The sequence below is a fragment of the Brassica napus genome, chromosome C2 (assembly GCF_020379485.1).
Source record: "Brassica napus cultivar Da-Ae chromosome C2, Da-Ae, whole genome shotgun sequence".
Lineage (NCBI taxonomy): Eukaryota > Viridiplantae > Streptophyta > Magnoliopsida > Brassicales > Brassicaceae > Brassica > Brassica napus.
The window spans coordinates 34131413-34151038 of NC_063445.1; the positions used below are offsets into that span (position 1 = coordinate 34131413).

At 34.9% G+C, this 19626-nt stretch overlaps 2 protein-coding genes across 2 annotated transcripts; both read right to left on the reverse strand.

Annotated features, from left to right (window-relative positions):
* Positions 1–4430: 4430 nt before the first annotated feature.
* LOC106395643 (primary amine oxidase) lies at positions 4431–14146 on the reverse strand. Its single transcript, XM_048748612.1, has 4 exons — positions 13888–14146; positions 7492–7608; positions 6839–7401; positions 4431–6299 (listed from the first exon to the last, which is right to left on the reverse strand). Exons 1-4 carry the CDS (start codon positions 13960–13962, stop codon positions 6086–6088), a joined length of 969 nt encoding a protein of 322 aa, XP_048604569.1. The 5' UTR covers positions 13963–14146; the 3' UTR covers positions 4431–6085.
* A 202-nt stretch (positions 14147–14348) lies between these two features.
* On the reverse strand, positions 14349–15217 carry LOC125575562 (primary amine oxidase-like). Its single transcript, XM_048748613.1, has one exon. It carries the CDS (start codon positions 15093–15095, stop codon positions 14442–14444), a length of 654 nt encoding a protein of 217 aa, XP_048604570.1. The 5' UTR covers positions 15096–15217; the 3' UTR covers positions 14349–14441.
* Positions 15218–19626: the final 4409 nt, after the last annotated feature.

The window sequence follows — 19626 nt, forward strand, 5'->3', positions numbered from 1 at the left end:
ATAATCGAAGTACACTTTAAAATTAACCTTTAGATTTGCAAAATATATACAATCTAATGCCATCAAAGTATTTTTTTTTTCCTGTTTTTAATACATTTCCTAAATTGATTATCAACTATAAAAATTGGCAACATTAATTATCTTTGAACTGACTTCCTATTTTACGTCAGGAAAATATACACGTACTATATCATGAAAGAGAATATTTTCAAAGATATTGAATGCATCTTTGAGATCACCAGTGGATTTTAAATATATTATCGTACTGTATTTTATGTTTAACACAATACAACTCAGAGTTTTCTATTTCTTATGATCTTAATTCAGTAAAGTGTTTTGTATATCTATCTTAATTTCTAAACTGCTATATAATATAAATTTTTGTAACATTTTTAATATTAAACCAAAGTTTATGCAAAAAAAAAAAAAATTAATATTAGATTTGGAAGTATATTATTCATTTACTATGGCTTTATAAAAGCTTTAGACAAAAAGATCATAATCGAAGAACCGAACCAAAATACATGAATCTGAAACTGGACCGAACTCTTAAATAATGAATTGGTTTCAAAATTTATATATTCAAAATCATCGAACCGAGCTGAACGGGTACCCAAATATAAAAATATTAATTATATATATACATATAGCATAGCTAAATATATATTTATACTTTAAAAATATATTTAAAATATTTGAAAAAGACTAAATTATTGTAAAGTATCTGAACTATCTGAACGTATCCGAAACTATCCAGATAATTTTATCCAAAGTAACCAAAAATATCAGATTTTTTAATCTAAATCATCCTAATTATTCGATATTTTATCCAAAATACATGTTGTTTAACCTACACTACTTGAAATAACGAACCAGAACCAAAACCAAATGAGGACCAAAACATTTCGGGTATTTTTGGTTCCTAATTTTACTATCAGAATCGAACCGAACCAAACCCAAAGCTATCCGAACCGAACCAAAAAAAAATTGTTAAATAGTAAATGGATCCTCTAGCCTCCTACGTGAATTACCTGATATTCAAAATACCCGAACCGAACCGAATTGATACCCATAATGCCCACACTTGCTTATAACATAATATTGTTTTAAACCTTAACACATTAAATATTTCATATTATCTATTAGTAATACAGGAGAAGTTATAAAACATCAAATAATCAATTTATATACTATTAAATATATGTTAATATAATCTATGAATATATTAATTGTATAATATTTACATATAAATACAAGTCTAAATCGTTTATAAATATGGAATTAGGCTATATGATATCCATGTCGGTCTAAAATACAAAATATAATTAGTAAATGTAAAATTATATGTAAATAATGTGTTAAAATTTTATAATACTTTTAAAATTATAAATATATTATACCATTTATTCAAAGCAAAAATTTACTTACAAAAAATTGAAAATAAAAACCCGTGCAGGTGGTCTAGTATATAATTATCGGTACAGTACCTTCAAACTTAACGAATTTTTTTTTTTTGGTAATCAGACTTTCCAAAATTTCAAACTCAAAACTGGTAAAAAAATGAACGGGAATATCATGGTTCAAATAGGGTTTATCCTATAGAGTTAGGGTTTTATTCAATTAAACTTAATATTTTCTATATAATTTAAAATTAATTTAAATTTTTATTTTGCTGGAAAAAAGTTAAAATTTATTTTCCACCAAAAAACTTAAACTCTTGTTTTCGGTAAAAAATGCAAAATCTTGTTTCCAAGTAAGAAAATAAAATCTAATTTTCACTGAAACATAAAATCATATTTATTGTAAAATATTTTAATTTTGATTTTTCATCAAAAACATAAAATATTTTTTCTTCAAAATTATAAATTAATTATTATATTTATCATAAATGAATAAAATAAATTTATCATATATAATTGAATATAAACTGAACAAATGATAATAATGTAGTAGGGTACTCGTGGCCGTAGATAACCTTAAGAATAACAATGGTTTCCTTCGGTTACCTTAACAGTTTAGAGTTTCTTAAGTTTTTTCCTATTAAAATTGTTTTGGACAGTTTTTCGGATTACCTTAATTAAGAGTTTTGGGTTTCTTAAAGTTTCTTAAGGTTTAACTTTATAATAACACAAAAGGTCACATTCTAATTGCCACACACTTTTCTCTTGTTGATTGTCCATCATACCCTTAAAGCCTTACTCTCATTCTTGTTACATGTTTTGCTAACTAAAAAACTGTGTGCAAATAAAATACGAACTCATAAACCTTGAACATGGTCGAATCGAACATGGTCGAATCGTCTGCTTCATGAAAGGCCGACCTCATCTCCTGGTAACTAAATTAAAAACCCTAATTTTTCATTCACCCTCCCCTCCAATTTCTCGTTTTGGGATGTGAAATTTGAAAACCCTTGATTTTGGAATTTTGGACAGACCGCAGGAAATATCTTACATGGAGGAGCAACAGAGACACTGGTGGATTTGATAGGATCAGCTGTAATTTTCACAACCGGAGTTACACAGTCAGGTGTTTCATTTGAGATCAAACTCTCATACCTTGATGATGCGTTTCTTGACGTAAGATTATGTTTTTCTGTTGAGATCAATTTCAAAGAAACCAAAATTAGATCTGTGTCTGGGTGATTCAATTTCAAAGATTATATAGTGAGATTTTGATGTTGCTGGAAGATATAGAGATAGAGTCAAAAGCTCAGCATGTGGGTAAGGTAATATCTGTTGTGAGTGTTTAGCTGAGGAAGAAGAAGAATGATAAGATGATGGGAACATGGGACCTTCTCCAAGAAAAAACGTCCACGGAACATAGTCCACGACACAGCTAATACATGAAACGTTTTAAGATTTGAAACTTAGTCCACGACAGCTAACCTCCCTCTCTCTCTTACGATGATGACATATATGAGATTATGTGAGTTTTTCATGGTATATTGTTTGGATTGACATAGATTGCAATTTGTATTTTTGTAAGGTGCTCATGAATATGTATGTTAAATTTCAGGGGATGAGTTTGAATACTAGTGTAGGTCTATTCAAATGTTTCATACAAATCCAATTCTAAAAATTGATGTTAACTAGAAAAGTTCACGCTTTTATGAAAGTTTATATTACATTCTCGTAAGTGAGTAAATTCTTTATAATGTGAATGTTTGAATATCCATAAGAACATGTCTACAAAAACATATACACATGAATCTATCTACACAAGCCACTACACCATATTCTTTCAATTCCTAACGAAACACATGCATCCTTCAACACAAACACACACAAAAAAAAATCCAAATTCTTACAATTCCACACCTTAAATGATATTTAAACATATTTTAGTTTTCTTATCCATAATTCTTATGTCTACAACTCATTTTTAATTTATGTTTTCACAATTCACGAGTTCACATTTTTTCTCTATTCACAACATATATATGTTCAGATTTTTTCTGTCCACAAACACTTAATCCACAAATCTGCTTTTTGTGTGTTTAATATACTTTTGTGGGTGGTTTATCCACCTAGTATCCACAATATTTTATTCAAAAATCATTTTCTATGTTTTTCATATTAAAATTACTAAAATATATGTAAATGAATATCAAATATAAAAGATAAAATGAATTTATTATATCAAATTTATTTATTTATTTATATATTTTAATTTTAGAAAAATAATCAAATAAAGAAATGGGGGATGAATAAATAATAATATAAATATAAAACATTGCACCTCATTCATTTAAACATGTGAATCTAATAACATTTTGGTTCTTTTTAGTTACACTTTCATTACAACTTGACTAATTTCCAATCATTACTTGTTAGGAAAAAGGTATTTCGGTCCAAGAACATCCTTGAAACAAAAAAATGTGCTTTTTCAGCGAAATCTAATTAGATATTAAAAAAAAAAGACAAAAGTGATAATCCACTCTTTTAAGAGAATGTTATGTAAAAGGACACATCTTGTGTTTCTTTTTCACCTGAAAACACATTGTGTATTTGGAGCATTTCTTGAAGACAACTGTCTTTTTTAGACGAAAATGACCATGTAAACAAACAACTAGAATCTACTTTAGTCAAGGCATTCAGTTGGTGTTGGCATTTAATGCCTAATTTAAAGAGGTTTGAGGTTGGTGTGTGGGGTTTGCGTGAATTAATTTGGACTCTTGGATAGTTTATGGATATATGAGCATCAATATAACCATAAGATATCATTTATCAAATCAATCCAATGGCCATAATTTGTAGGTGAAAAAAAAGATTTTATGAATTTTTTGTGCTTTCCGACATAAGGCTCTTCACCCTTTTTTAGGAACAATTTTTTTTGTTGCTATTTATAACTAAAATAATTTTTATACCTCCAACATATTTTTATTCATATTTATTTTTTAATTTGAAGATACAAAAATATATAAATCTGTATATAGAAAATAATTTTTTTCTTTTTATTTTGATATCCATATTTATATATATTTTAATTTTTCTTAAAATTTGATTTTAGTATAACATTGTGGACAGTGTTTTCGTGGATATATTTTTTGATAGAAGAGAATGAGTGGATGTATCTATAGTGGTTGGTAGAAGAGAATGAGTGGATGTATCTATAGTGGATAGGTTCTTGGTGCATAGGTTTGTGTCTATGGTGGATAAGTGTTTATGGACAAGAGTTTGTGGATAAGTAATAATCTCAAAATCCATAAAAAAAAGTAATATGAGATATGTGGACGAGATAAACGCGGATAAGAAAAAGTTGTGGAAATGTTCTTGTACACATCCATTAGTCAAAATTGCATGTTAACTTAACAATAATCCAAAATCTCATCCATTTAAGAGCGTGGGGTCAATCCAAAAGGATTTATATGCAAATTTGAGAGTTTAGGATCAAATTCAGAACAACGACAAAGTTAGAAGATGAGATGTACAAATAAGTAAAAGTTGACCATTGTTGCTCTTCAATTCAGCTTTGGAACTGCAACAAAAAGGAGCTGTGATGGTACTTTGTAGACAAAATTCTTCATTTTCTTTGTATTGTCCTCTTTATTTTTAAACTCATCTCTGATATATCTTCATCTGCTTCTGAATCATTAATTCCTCTCACGCGAATCATTCGACCATCCAGCTCATCATCTTCTTCTTCTATGAATCTTCATACGCTTCTTCGTTCTCTTTGTCATCTACGAGATCTAATTTCATCGATGGAGAAAGATTTTGCCATGAGTGAGGCAATAGAAAGAAAATGAAGCATTTTTGAATAAAATGATTGAAAACCAGACTTTGTTATGTATAATTGATTGAGAGATTAAAGTGAAAACACAAATGATTTATGGAAGAAAGAAAGATCGTGAGAGGTTAGATATTTTGGGATTTAGATAAATTTAATTTATGAAAGATGGTTGGTTTCAAGATAGGAAATTGGAAAAAGAAAGATTATTTGTTTGTAGCCGGGACAGAATAGCCTAGTGGTAACACTAGAGTGAACTGGATCCCAAGGCACCTGGGTTCGAGTCCTCTGGAATTCCGGAGACCGCCCGTGACAAAAAAAAAAAAAAAAAAAAAAAAAAAAAAAAAAATTATTTGTCTTTCTTAGTTATAAAATCCAACCAAACACGTTTCCACACTGGTTAAAAAGCAGACCAGTCAATTTAATAAATGAAAGTGCTCTATAGGTCCAATATACGTTTGTGGGAAATTGGAAAGATAGAGTGTGTCCTTGAGCGTAAACATTTTCCTCTTTTTAACACAGGAACATCCATATACATAGGAAAAATGTCGTTAATTCAAACTCATCTTTTCTTCTAAATTCTATTTTAGAGTAACTTTTAGCAAGTCTTCTTGAAACTTAACCTTTAATATCACATTATTTATTATCTTTATTTGGTCTCGAATATAAAATCTTCTAACAGGTGTTTCGTTTTAATTTTTCCAAACTACACAAGCCTTAGCTACACGAATAATTTTTCTTTTGTTAGTTTCACCAACAAGCACATGCAATACTTGTAATATAATTTAAAGTTTTACCATGGATTTATAATAAGATCGAAAAGCTGAATAATTATTTCATCAATTTTTTATTCTTCTTAAGCAGAAACAGATTCTGTTCCGCAAACTGGAAGGTCACGTTCGAAGTACGGAGAAGCTTGAAGGATTGGATTGCGCTCGAAGAAATTTGTAGGCTTCAAATCGAAGCTAGAAGAAACCGTGGGCATTATTGGGAAATCTTCTTGACATGGAATGTGATGAAATCCAAGTGTGTACCATACCACTATGTCTTTATTCTCTATGTCTCTATCCCTGTTTCAGAACAATTAAACACATCAATTTAAAATCATCAATGACTAACAATATGTATAGTTACAACTCTATAAACTATTAATTATACAGTTATTAATTTAAAGAGAATTTTATGAAATTTATATTTTAAAGATATCTTTTAATTAACAATAAAAAATATATTTCATTTCAAGATATTATATATTAGTTAAATTTTAAGGCTTTATATTTTATCTATTTTATTATATTATTTAATAGATTGTATATTGAATACGTATCATAGAATACAAATAAATTTTATGTGTAATGCAATAAAGTAACTGCAAATTATCAAAAAAGATGAAAGTTAACTTAAAGAAAAATAAACAATAAAATGCTTTTTATTGTTATATAAAAAATTTATATAGTAATTATTAATTTATCATTTTAATGAAACTATATTTACTAAAAATAAATAATATTGTCTTATTAAATTATGTCATATTTTATATTGGCTAAACTTATGACCAAATTGTTTTTATTAATTCATCGTGTTTATTAATTTATCAAATATTACTTACCTCTCAGACCAAACTGCAAGAGTATCGTCACCATGACTTTGGTAGGTGAACAAACCACCAGCCCATTGCTCAGACATATTGTATGGAGTGACCCATATTTGGTTATTGGTAAAAGCTCCTCTCTTCTGCGGTGGATCATCGTGGTCAAGCAAGCTAGCAGCCGTGGCTCTAGATACAATCTTGTAGCCCGTTGGGTTACCGACCCTAGTGGTTTTACCAGAATTGATGACGTGGAATTCTGATGGATCGTACAATCTAAGCTTGATCTGGCCTTCCTTTTCAGTTTTTGCAATGTTCCTAACAGCTTTCATGTAACTCTTCCTTGGTGACTCACCCGGCTTAGTCTCCTGCCTCTTTAGGTTCACTTTCACAAACGAATTATCCGGGCCATCGACATCGAGGTCAAGATAGAAAGTGACGTAGTGGTCGTGAATTACTCCTATTACATTTTCAGATAGAATGGTGCCATAAAGCTCTTCTTCATTACCTTCTTTGTCTTTCTTCACTTGGTTCTTGTTCTCATACGCTGTCCCTTTAACCATCAAGATTCCACTGAGCCCGACCTATTTTCCACAGTACCAATAATAGATATTCAGTATAAAACATTTACAATCTTTTTATAACATAAGACTGATAAGGAAAGTTAAAAGTACCTTAGGTCTCATAAGCCCATCAGTTTCGAATTCATAATCAATGATGTAATCGTAGTTACCCACTGAGGCTACCATTCGTACCACAAGCGTCAACTTTGGTCTTACTTCCCTTATCGGCTAAAAGAAAATTGTAATTAATCGCTTTCTATCTTACAATATGTGATGCTGATATTTTGAGTGTGACTACTCACAAGCAGCATGTCACCACTGTTATGTTGTAGTCTGTAGATGTCTTTTTATATTCGTCCATACTACTATATATCATAACAATCTTCGGTTTGCCCAGTGAAATCTTCATAATAATATTTTTGAAAGAATTGATTTGTTCATTATCAATTGGGTTTCAACTATTTTATCATAAAAATTAGTAAAAACTGCATTTTCAACTACAAACTCATATGTTTTGGTTTTAAACCAAAAAAAAAAAACTCATTTATATTGACTGTCTTTTTTTTTTTTTTTGAATGTTAAATTTATATTTATCAAAAAAGTCCTTTTACATCAAGTGTAGACCTTGATAAGAAAATCCTAATCTTTTGCAACTTATACTTCTAAGGATTAATTATCTACACTCTTGTACTAAACCAATATTGAAGAGCATTCTCCATGCCCTTTCCTCCTTTCAATCTCATTAGGCTTAGCTTGTTTCTAACTCCTTTGTCAATCCGCTTCTTCATTACTTCCAAAGGTAAAGGCTTCTCTCCATGTCTTATTTTGTTTCTCTCCATCCATACTGTGTGAACAATAGCTTGGAAAGCATATCGAGTACAGAAAGATCTCTTCTTGTCATTATCAACCCGCGATAACAACACCACAATTTCCGACCAGTCTGTAGTAAAATCTCTTCCCAGAATTCCCTTTACAAGATGCTCCCAAATCTGAGAGGTGTATGAGCATTCAAAGAACAAATGATTGCGAGATTCTCTGGCTCTCTTGCAAAGAACACATGTAACATCCACACCTTGACTCCATCTCTCAATTCTATCCATAGTTGCAAGTCTATTAAGCTAAGCATTGCTAGCAAAGCCATGAAAGCAAACTTAGGAGTGGCTTGCGCGAACCATTTACCTCTCACCCAACTACACTGAGTATGATCTTCTCTTAGTAACGCCCATGTCTCCCGAGTTGAAAATTTCTCTTTAAATCCTGATTTGCACTTCCATAGACACACATCTTCTGAGTTTTCACACATCTTCTCTTCTACTTTAGTCAGCTCTGCCTCCACTTCAGTTAGCAACGTATTTCGATGCCTTCTTCTTCTGGCTTTAAGCACTGCTTCTTCCACTGTTGCTTCATTTCTTATTCCCATGACCAGAGCTCCTCTTTCACCTAAACTCTCAAATAAAATCCCTTTAGAAGACCAATTCTCATACAAAAACAAGTGCTTATGCCATTTCCTATAAGAACTCTTAGCTGTGTCTCTTTGCTTCAATAATTTCCTCCACATCCAAGATCCAGCCTGAGTATTCTTCTTCACTTCCCAGAAACATTTCCTCTTTAGTAAGTTTTTTTTAATCCACTTCCCCCAAAGAGAGTCTCCTGTTAACAGCCTCCATATTAATTTCAAACCAGCTACCTTATTCACTTCCTTCAAAGCTCTGATTCCCAGCCCTCCTTCACATTTAAGTTTACAAATGTCCTTCCACGCTACCTTTGCACCTGTGCTTTTCAGTTCCGGACCTGTTCAAAGAAATGAGGCACAGAGCTTTTCAACTTCTTTTATACACCCACTCGGTAACCTGAATACAGATGCCCAAAAGTTTATTATGCTTATCAACACAGTCTTAATTAGTTGCACTCTACCAGCATAGGATAGATATCTGCAAGTCCAAGTGCTTATTCTGCTTCTGACTCTCTCTACTAGTGGCAAGTAATCTTGCTTTCTCATAGCTTTTGTCATGAGAGGCAAACCCAAATACCGAACTGGCAAAGTCCTTTCTGCAAACGGAAAATTCTGCAGAACTCTACTCTTCTCTTCATCTGAAACCCCGGCCTTATATATAGTTGACTTCTCTATACTGATATTTAGACCTGACCAACTGGCAAACTCATCAAAGACTGATAAAGCCCCCTCTATAGACTTCTTTGATCCTTCCACAAACACCATTAAATCATCCGCGAAACAGAGATGAGTCAAGGAGATTTGCTTACAGCAAGGGTGGAAGGTAAATCTCTTCTCTGCAACTGCTTTATCAATCTTATGAGATAAAACATTCATGCACAACACGAAGAGATAGGAAGACAGAGAACAACCCTGCCTTAGACCCCTCGCACTTTGAAAATACCCAGCAAGCTCTCCATTTACTTGCACCGAGAACGAAGGAGTAGAGATGCAGAGATTAATCCAGTGAATGAATTTATCCGGGAATCCTAAAGCCTTCAGAGTTCGCAGCACAAAAGATCACTGCACTGAATCAAATGCTTTGGATATATCTATTTTCATCAAGCACCTTGAGGAGATATTTTCCTTGTGATAATCCTTTACCAACTCTGAAGCCAATAACAGATTCTCCATCAATAATCTGCCTTGAACAAACGCAGACTGATTTGCAGAAACGATTCGAGGCAGAACCCTTTTGAGTCGATTAGCCAAAATCTTCAAAACCACCTTATAGAGGACGTTACAACAAGCTATGGGCCGATAATCTCTCATCTCCATGGAATCATTCTTCTTTGGAACCAAAGCTAATATTGTAGAATTAACCCCTTTAGGTAGAAAACCATACCTGAAAACCGATTTTACTGCAACCGTGAAGTCATTTGCAAGAATGGACCAAGTCATCTTGAAAAACTCAGAAGGAAACCCATCTGGTCCTGGAGATTTGTTTGATGGCATATCAAACAAAACTTTACGAACTTCCTCCTCTGTAACTTCTTCCTCCAACTTCCCACAGTCCTATGTATTGCACCGAAATTTCAGTAAATTCTGTAATTCCTCTGTAGTTGCACCATTAAAACTATCAGGAATCTGATTCAGAAATTCTGAAAAGAACTGCTCTTCTTCCACCTTTATCTCCGAGTGCTTTTTAATAATACGACCATCCTTACATCTGATCTCTCGAATAGTGTTCTGTGCCCTTCGAGAACATATGGCATTATGGAACGTTTTATTATTCTCATCTCCCACTTATAACCAATGGAGTTTAGCCCTCTGTTTCAGATGACCCTCTTCCAGTGCTGCAACATGAAGCCAATTTCCATAAGCCTCAGCTTCCTCCTTCACTGAATCTTCACTAGGATGCAATAGCGTATGCTTCTGCTTATCACATAATATCTCATGAGCTTCTTTAGCTCTTTTTGTGAGGTTACCCAGTTGCTCTCTACCTATCTCACGGATTAGAGGTTTCAGATTCTTTAATTTTTTAGAGAATCTGAACATTGCAGAAGTAGACAGAAACAACCTCTGAGTTGAATCCCAATACTCTTGTACCTTTGGTAGAAACGCAGGCAACCTCCCAATGGCAGTGACAAACTTAAAAGGTCTTCTCAACTTTTCAGGTGGTGGAATGAATTGGATCTTGCACCTCATGTGATCTGAGCATCCTCCCGACTCAAATACTGAATAGGCATTAGGAAATCTCTGTAAAGCAACATCATTCAATAGAACTCTATCCAACTTCTTGCAAATCACACCCTCATCCCTCTTATTACACCAAGTAAATAATGGACCTTGAAAGCCTATATCAGAGAACCGACAATGAAGTACCACCCTCTGAAACTCCCGCATACCACTAGAAACTATCCCCCTACTAGTGAAACTTGAACCATCTTCCACATCCAAAGTCTCGTTAAAGTCACCCATAATCATCCAAGCCTTATTCCTGAACAGAGCATAATTTTGATGATGACATATGTCATCCCACAACTCCATTCTGCCCTCCACTGCATTGCTAGCGTAAACAAATGAACAGAAGAACTCCTCAAACCCTTGAACACTCACTGAACAAGTTATCATCTGATCAGATTTGTAAACCGGCGTCATCCTCACTGTATCTTTCCAAACAACCCAAACTCTCCCTCCTTGACTATATTCATAGTTCGTCATGTACGACCAATCTTTAAAAACTGTACTCAAAATTCTAACAGCCTTCCCTTCTTTAACCCTAGTCTCCAAAATAGACCCAAACTCCATGTTATTGCTTCGAACCCACTCTTTTACGACGGAATGGTTTATATGTTTATTGAATCCGCGCACATTCCAGAAGAAACTCTTCATGATTAGTTTTTGCGATGAGAAGACCGTGAGTTCTTACCCTGGTTAGAGTCTTGAACCTTAGTCTTCTGACCTCTCTTCCTTCCTTTTTGCATACCCAACTTCTTCCACTCTTTCACACTTTGATCAATAATATCATCTTCCAGTAGATCTCTTTCATTCATCTCATCTTCCTCCATTCCCTCTAACATATCATCATCTTTTAGAATTTCCCTTCCTCTCTCTCATCCATCAGAACCAAAAACTTTGAGACTGATATCTGGATCTCCGGAGTATTAGTTTGAGAAGAACTGTTCTGAACTTTTCCAATTTTCATTGGAGTTAACTAGGCATTTTCCTTCACTTTTACTTCCTCCTCTCTCACTTCCTTTACATTGTTTAGACTCTTCTCCCCTACCTGTAGTGAAATATTCTCCTCATTTTCTTTCCCTCATCCCCTATCACATCTTCCTGAAGATGAACACTCTCCAAACCAAACTTTTTTACTTCCAGACTGTCCTTATCCTTTTTCCCCCTCCCTTTCTGTCCACAAACTGCTTCACCATGCCCTCATTTGTCACACAATTTACATGTTGCGGGAAGCCAAGGGTAAAACTATTTCACCGTAAACTGCTTTCCCTCCTTGGTGAAAGTGATCTCTTTTGGTAAAACCTTCGATGTATCTACCTTGACAAACACTTTAGCTTCCTCCAAATTGGTGCACGCAATGGTTTCTTGATGAAGCTTTACCGAGAATCCAATAGTGCTTGTAATGAAACTTAAACCCTCCCACGAGTACATATGTAGAGGTACTTTCTCCAAATGCACCCACATAGGAATGGCGTCATCTTCTTGTTTCTCATCCTCTGTTGTTGGTGTCCATCTTGTTACAACCATTGGGACCCCGGCGATGTTCCACATTCCTCTACGAAGAATCTTCTCCCTCGCTCTCAGATTCGACACCTTGAATCGCATCGTAGTAGGATTCACATCATAGACATCTACCTTTGCAGTAGAGTCTCCATAACACCATATCCTATTACGCACCTTGTGAACCTTAGCGATATGAGGCGCCAGATCCAAGAACTTCCCAACAACAAAGTCTTCCCAAAGCGGTATTGAATTCGTGATGATCTCGTCAGGGATCTCCACCGTATTCATACCATCCTTCTTCAAAATCTCAACCGTATGTTTCTTCAATGATTTCTTATCTTGAGCAACAGATACCCGGCTTGCCGATTTCTTCAAATCCTCAATCCGATCTGCACCTCTACGAACCTCAGCACCTTCCGGAGACGCAGAGATCCCTTTATCTCCCTCCGGTAGCTCCGACAAATCCGGCGGAATAGCCAGATCCATCGATCAAACCCCTATCGCACTTCGCCTGTATATCGCCAATAAAATCGCCACCTCCTAAACGCAGCGTTTTTAAAAATTCAAAAATTAAAATCTGTATTACCATTGACTGTCTTTTTATGTAAACTAAATTAAATGATATATTTTTTTCTTTTAGGAGTTTATTGGTAGTGAATGTAAACGTGAGCTTTTGCTTACTACATATATTTTGGTTTTTGAATAATGCAATTATGGATTTTACTAAGTTACAATTATAAACTATTGGATCTTTATAATAAAAACACCTTAGGAAAACATGTTTTTATTTTATTTTATTTTTGCTAAAAACATGTTTTAATTTTATTTTAGGTTTATGAATCGTTCTAAAAGTTTGAAAATTGTTCATTAAATCATGTAGTAAAAAGTCTTAGAACTAGTCAAAAGCTCAAACTATGTGTGGTACTTTTGGAGTGATCGATTGTAATCTTGGAAACGTAAAGTTATGGTATTTGGAAATTGTTTTCGAAATATATATGGGCAATGCCGATTTGTAAAGGTGTATTGTTAAAAATATACAATCATACAAAAGTTGATATTGGGTAAAATTTAGTTTTCTAAAATATAATTTTGAATACTTTTTTAAAGACAAAAGTATAAAGTTGATAAAGAAAATCTAGACTTACTGGACAGAAACATTTTAATAACACGTGATTTGATATATTAATCAATTAATTGTTCTGAAAACTATAATAGATTTATAATCTCAAGAACTTTTAAGATACAGTTGTGAAGATTGAACTGGAATCCAAAGTCACAGAAATACTTTCATGTAATAATAATATAAAATAGAGAAGAACAAAGAATCTTACCGGTAAGCCGGTGACGGGATTTTCTGAGTGACGCCATGCAATATCTCCGGCGTAACTCTCAAACACACATATCATATTCTCTCTCACATCTTTGCACCACAAGAAACTTCCTTTTCAACAAACATATTCGACCCATTCCTGAAAACAATCCTAAACCAAACCCAGAAAACCATGACCACCTTTCTGATACACCAAAACATCCTCTAGACCCCCTCACGTTGGTCGAGATACAAAAAGTTCGATCAACACTCTCCTCTCACGCACTCTTCGCCTCACGTGCACCACACGCACTTCACTCCGTCGTACTCGAAGAGCCAGACAAGAATCTCGTACGACAATGGGAGAAAGGAAACACACTCCCACCAAGAAAAGCCTCTGTGATAGCACGTGTTGTTAGCGACTCGCACGTGCTCACCGTTGATTTATCTACTGGTCACGTCGACATAGTGGATAGTCCAGTTCGTGTGTTGGATTTCCCGGTTATGACCGTTGAGGAGATGAGCGACGCCACATGGGCACCTTTCTCAAACACGGAGTTCAACCGTACGATCATCTCACGTGGATATCGGGAAACAAATCACGTCCGTTAGATTAAGTCCACGTGAGATGATCGTACGGTTGAACTCCGTGTTTGAGAAAGGTGCCCATGTGGCGTCGCTCATCTCCTCAACGGTCATAACCGGGAAATCCAACACACGAACTGGACTATCCACTATGTCGACGTGACCAGTAGATAAATCAACGGTGAGCACGTGCGAGTCGCTAACAACACGTGCTATCACAGAGGCTTTTCTTGGTGGGAGTGTGTTTCCTTTCTCCCATTGTCGTACGAGATTCTTGTCTGGCTCTTCGAGTACGACGGAGTGAAGTGCGTGTGGTGCACGTGAGGCGAAGAGTGCGTGAGAGGAGAGTGTTGATCGAACTTTTTGTATCTCGACCAACGTGAGGGGGTCTAGAGGATGTTTTGGTGTATCAGAAAGGTGGTCATGGTTTTCTGGGTTTGGTTTAGGATTGTTTTCAGGAATGGGTCGAATATGTTTGTTGAAAAGGAAGTTTCTTGTGGTGCAAAGATGTGAAAAGGATGAGTTTGTGCAGTCAAAAATCCTTGTCATGGACGACGGTGCGTGAGTGAAGTTAGTGGAAGTGAAAATAAGGATGAAACAAGCCGTTGTGATGAGAAGAAACAAACGGAAGGACTTTGGCTCCATGGAAGCTCTCTCTCTCTCTCTCTCTCTATCTAGATCTCACTTAGCTGAGTTATGTGTGTTTTGTAATGTGTTCTTTGTTCAATTGATTATATAAATCAGTATTATATTTATCTATATCTACTTTTCATAGACCAAACAAAGAGAACCTCTGTAATATGTTAATTTTCAAGTATTTTTTAGAATAACATGAAAAAATATGGAATTCTGGAGGGCACGATATTCAATGCTTTAAAGAAATATATAAACCACATGACCAACAAAACGTTCGACATATGCGACCAATTTTGTTTTTTTTTTCTTTTGATCAAGTGCGACCCAATTCGTTTTGTATCTAGTTTTCTGGATTAAGCTAGTTTTCGATCCAAGAGCCAAGCACCGAGCACCGAGCACCGAATGTGATCTCCACCCAAATGGTCAGATGAATATAAAATAAAATATCCAATATAAAGTAAGAGCATGTTTATTGCAATAAATCCTAGGTGGGTTCTTAGTCAATATATACTCTATTAAAATAGAGTCCTAATTAAACTCTTCCATGGAATATTTTAATTTTGGACTTATTCAACATGTTATCACTTAACATAAGATCCTTTTAATTTACACGCTCTTCTTTATACAATAATTTATGATGATCCGTATAATTAAATTTGACTGGTATGTTGTGCCTTGATATCGACATGTCGTTTCGATCACTCGGTTAAGTTTCACTTTCATAACCATGAACATTATTAATATAGTGAAAATGTACAATAATTTATGATGCTCGATAATAGGATCATTTTATTATGAACATAACAAATTAGATTAATAGTAAAATCAATCTAATACACGAATCTTCTTATAATATGTTATGCTATTTTTATGAAGATTTATACTAAACCTTCGGTTATGTATTTTTTTTACAACAAACGACTATTCTATTACTCAAATTTGAGGTAGTCTGGATAACCAAACCGAAATAGAAAACTAATGAAACAAATCTCTCTATAGAAAAACTTTGCGGTCCTACCTAAAGAATCAGAAATCTGATTTTGCGCTCGTAGAATATGAGTGATCTTGAAGTCCGGCAAGCATATCTACAGAGACTCTATCCTCTCCAATTTTGATGCAAAGCTTGGCCAAGCATAAGGCTCTTTAATTATGACGATCAGCTTCTTACAGTGTGTTTCAAAGGTCTGGCATGTCGAATGTTGAAGCATATTCTCCATCATCCATCGCAGTGCTTCTACTTCGGTTATATATTTATTATTAGAAGAACAATATAATACACAAATCTTCTTATAATCGGTTATACTATTGGGCTTTAAAGTCTTTTTTGGCAAATCAAGTTCTGATTATATTGTACCTGAACCATAAACACATAAATTTAATTTAGTATGAATATTTACGGATCTTAGAAATTTATCAAATATTTTTGGGGTTTATTGTATTTTTAAATGTACATAACTAATATTTTAAAACCTATGTATAACCAAATTATTTATTAATTAGATAAAAAAATTTGGTTAGTATTATTGAACATAAAATTTTTTTAAAATAAACTATTTTATATAAATTAAATTAAAAGATATATTTTAAAATTAATTTAATTCCTTAGTTTAAGTAAGATAATATCAGAATTAAAAAACCAAGTCAAAAACCAAGATTATACATTAAAAATTAACACCATGTATAATCTATCTATAAGATTAAAACAAACACCAAGATTATACAAGTAGAAAGTAAATTATATTCCAAATAAATGTATTTTTTAAAATATAAACCTCAAATTTCATAATCCTATAATATTATATATTAAAAAAATTATGAAGACATAACGAAAATAATATCCGCGCACGGCGTGGATCCGTATCTAGTTTTAGTATTAAAATTAAGTTAAGAATTAATGTTAATAAACACCTAATTTTGGACCTCCAATGATAGTTTCTTAAGTTAAGGGTTCTTAGAAAAAACAGAAACTGAAATTTACAGAAGAGAGGGGAGAGATTTACATACCATCTCGCAACTTGGCTTGTTGTTCCATGACTTGTAAACGATGCTTGAGCTCTGTGTTCTCAGATGACAAACCAGTTGTGTCTCTCTGTAAAAAGCAAGTTGAGACACTGAGTACAGTTTCCCTAAGTACAAATTGTACAAAATGTTGAAGTATGTAATAAGAAACCTGGAACAAAGACAGTTGTGCAGAGAGGGTAGTAGCTTCAGTTTGCGTTCTGCCTCTTGCCTTTCCCTCTACTTCTTCTCATAACTCTCAATTCAATTTTCTACCAAACCAAAAAGTCTCAAGCAACTAGACAAGAAACCTGCAGGTGAAAATGTCGTTTCTTTTCAATCCATCTTAACAATCTGCAGTATCCCAACACCAAAAAGAGACAGTGAAAACGAATTAAACTCAAACACATACTCAAATTTGTCTGAAGAAAGCTAAGTTAGACTACTGGAAAAGTGAAAAGCAACGAATTAACAGGGTTATAAACGAGAAAAGCAAGATTTCATTCTAAGATCTCGAAGTAATGCATTGAAAAACTTATTTGACAATGACTAATTACAATTTTATTTCCATGAAAAAGGTAATTTTTAACAAAGAGAAGTATAAACAACACTTCAGTCGCTAGAAACCTATATCATTCAACTCAGTAGTACGTAGCAAGCTAGCTCAATCCATGGAAACTACTTGCATGAACAAACAATCCAAAGAGAAAACACAAGCTCTATTTTTTTTCTTACAATCTCTACAAACTTCAGAACACTCACCACATGATTCACTACCACAAAAAACAAATAAAGAGAAACATAGACTCACCTGTGAATCTCTACAAACTTCATCGGCGTAAGGACCATTGTAGGGCCGGGGCTGTTAATCGAATGGCGGGAGCTGCAGCGGAGAAGAGGTGGAGTAATCAGAGCGGAGGAAGGTCATCGCAGGTGTAGAAACCCGTTAAAAAAAAGAGAGAGAATGGTCGAGTATCTTTGTGGTGGTCGAGTCTTGGGCGATAAGGATCGATCGAGAAGCTTTGAAGTACGAGGTGAGCGAAGAATTGATCGTGAGTGAACTATGAGTCGAATAAGTTGCTCGACCATGGTTAGAAGATGTCTTAGATTGATTACACATATGTTTTGGAAGCAGAACATTTTTGGAAGCACGACGGTTTAGAAGCTCGACGTTTTGGAAGAATGACGTTTCTTCAGCAAGAAGTTTTCGATGAAACTTCGTATCAGTGGAATATTATTTCGAAGACATTGGAAGCAGGACGGGAATCAAGAAGGATGGGAAGCAAGCACGACGGGATCGAAGCACGACGGGAAAACCCGAAATTAGACAAAAACCATAATTTCGGTATTATGCAAGTCTTCGATGAAGCCGAAGGATCGGGAAATATTTACTGCCAAGGTCAGACTTCAGATTGGAGTTTATTAAAAATATTAAACTCATCTGAACGGGAGCAGAAAAATATTTGGGGTTAATCGCGGATCAGAAAATTGCCGGAAGGACCGAAATCAGGCAAATGGACCGAGAAGCTCGAGGTGGCTCGTTGCATGGGTTCAGAACGTGGTGTCAACCATCTAACAAGCTGAGTGTCTCCAGAAGCTCGAGGTGTCGCCGTGAATGGAAGCTGTACATGCAGCCTGACATGTAGAAGCACGAGGTGGATCAACCAAGCACGAGATGTCTCCGTGCATGCAACCGAAGCATGCTGATCGACATGTGTGTGCTGCTGTGGTGCCTTGCATGAGCTCTAGTCATGAAGCCTGACATCTGGGAGGAGTGGTGGCGTCCTGCATGTGTCCTGGACATGCAGCCAGCCATGTGGAGCACGAGGTGTCACCGCGCATGCGTCCGGAGCCATGCGAAGCGACACACGGACTGCCACCAACCTGAAGCTGATTGGTTGCTGTATTCTATAAATAGGCACGACCTCCCTTCAGTTTCAACACATCCATACCTGTACAAACCAAGTTAAAAACGTGAGAGAAAAGTAGAAAAAGAAAGCAACAGTTTCCGAACTATTTCGAGAGTTTTAGAAAGTTTTCGAGGTCTGTTCTCTACTGATTTTGAGTCAGCGCCTAGGGAAGGTTCTGTCCAACTGAAGTTCAATCAAATGAAGATCAGCTCAGATGGGAATCAAGTCAATGTGGCAAGAGAGAAAGAGAGAGAGAAACAAAGTGGTCAACTTAGAGTGTAGTCGATTCTCACCGAGAAGGCCAGTTCCGTCCAATCGACGATTCTCTACGATTGTGACGCGGAAACTCTGTCCATATCAGTCCGTCCAGGCAACTAAGTTCCTTTGATGATCAAGTGGAGGTGATGTCCAGAGTTAGTTCAGTTCCACGGTTTCAAATCAGTCGAATTTCTGCTCGATACTCCGCCGTGAAGTCCGAAGAACTGTCCAGGAGCTAAAGGAGGTTCTGTCCAGATCATTCTGCCGAGGCCTTTCAGTGTCTTCATGTTCAAGCCGAGGTTCTGTCCAAGTCGAGATCAGTTAAGTCCAGTCCAGTTGAGACATTCATCTTGGGTTTTGGCCAAGTCCTCTCC

Bases quoted from the DNA above. Each gene is read 5' to 3' on its own strand.
- LOC125575562 (XM_048748613.1), bottom strand. From the start codon at position 15,095: ATGGAGCCAAAGTCCTTCCGTTTGTTTCTTCTCATCACAACGGCTTGT.
- LOC106395643 (XM_048748612.1), bottom strand. From the start codon at position 13,962: ATGATATGTGTGTTTGAGAGTTACGCCGGAGATATTGCATGGCGTCAC. The intron at 7,402-7,491 runs GTACTTTTAACT...TGTGGAAAATAG, and splicing joins ATGGGCTTATGAGACCTAAG to GTCGGGCTCAGTGGAATCTT. The intron at 6,300-6,838 runs GTAAGTAATATT...GTTCTGAAACAG, and splicing joins CTTGCAGTTTGGTCTGAGAG to GGATAGAGACATAGAGAATA.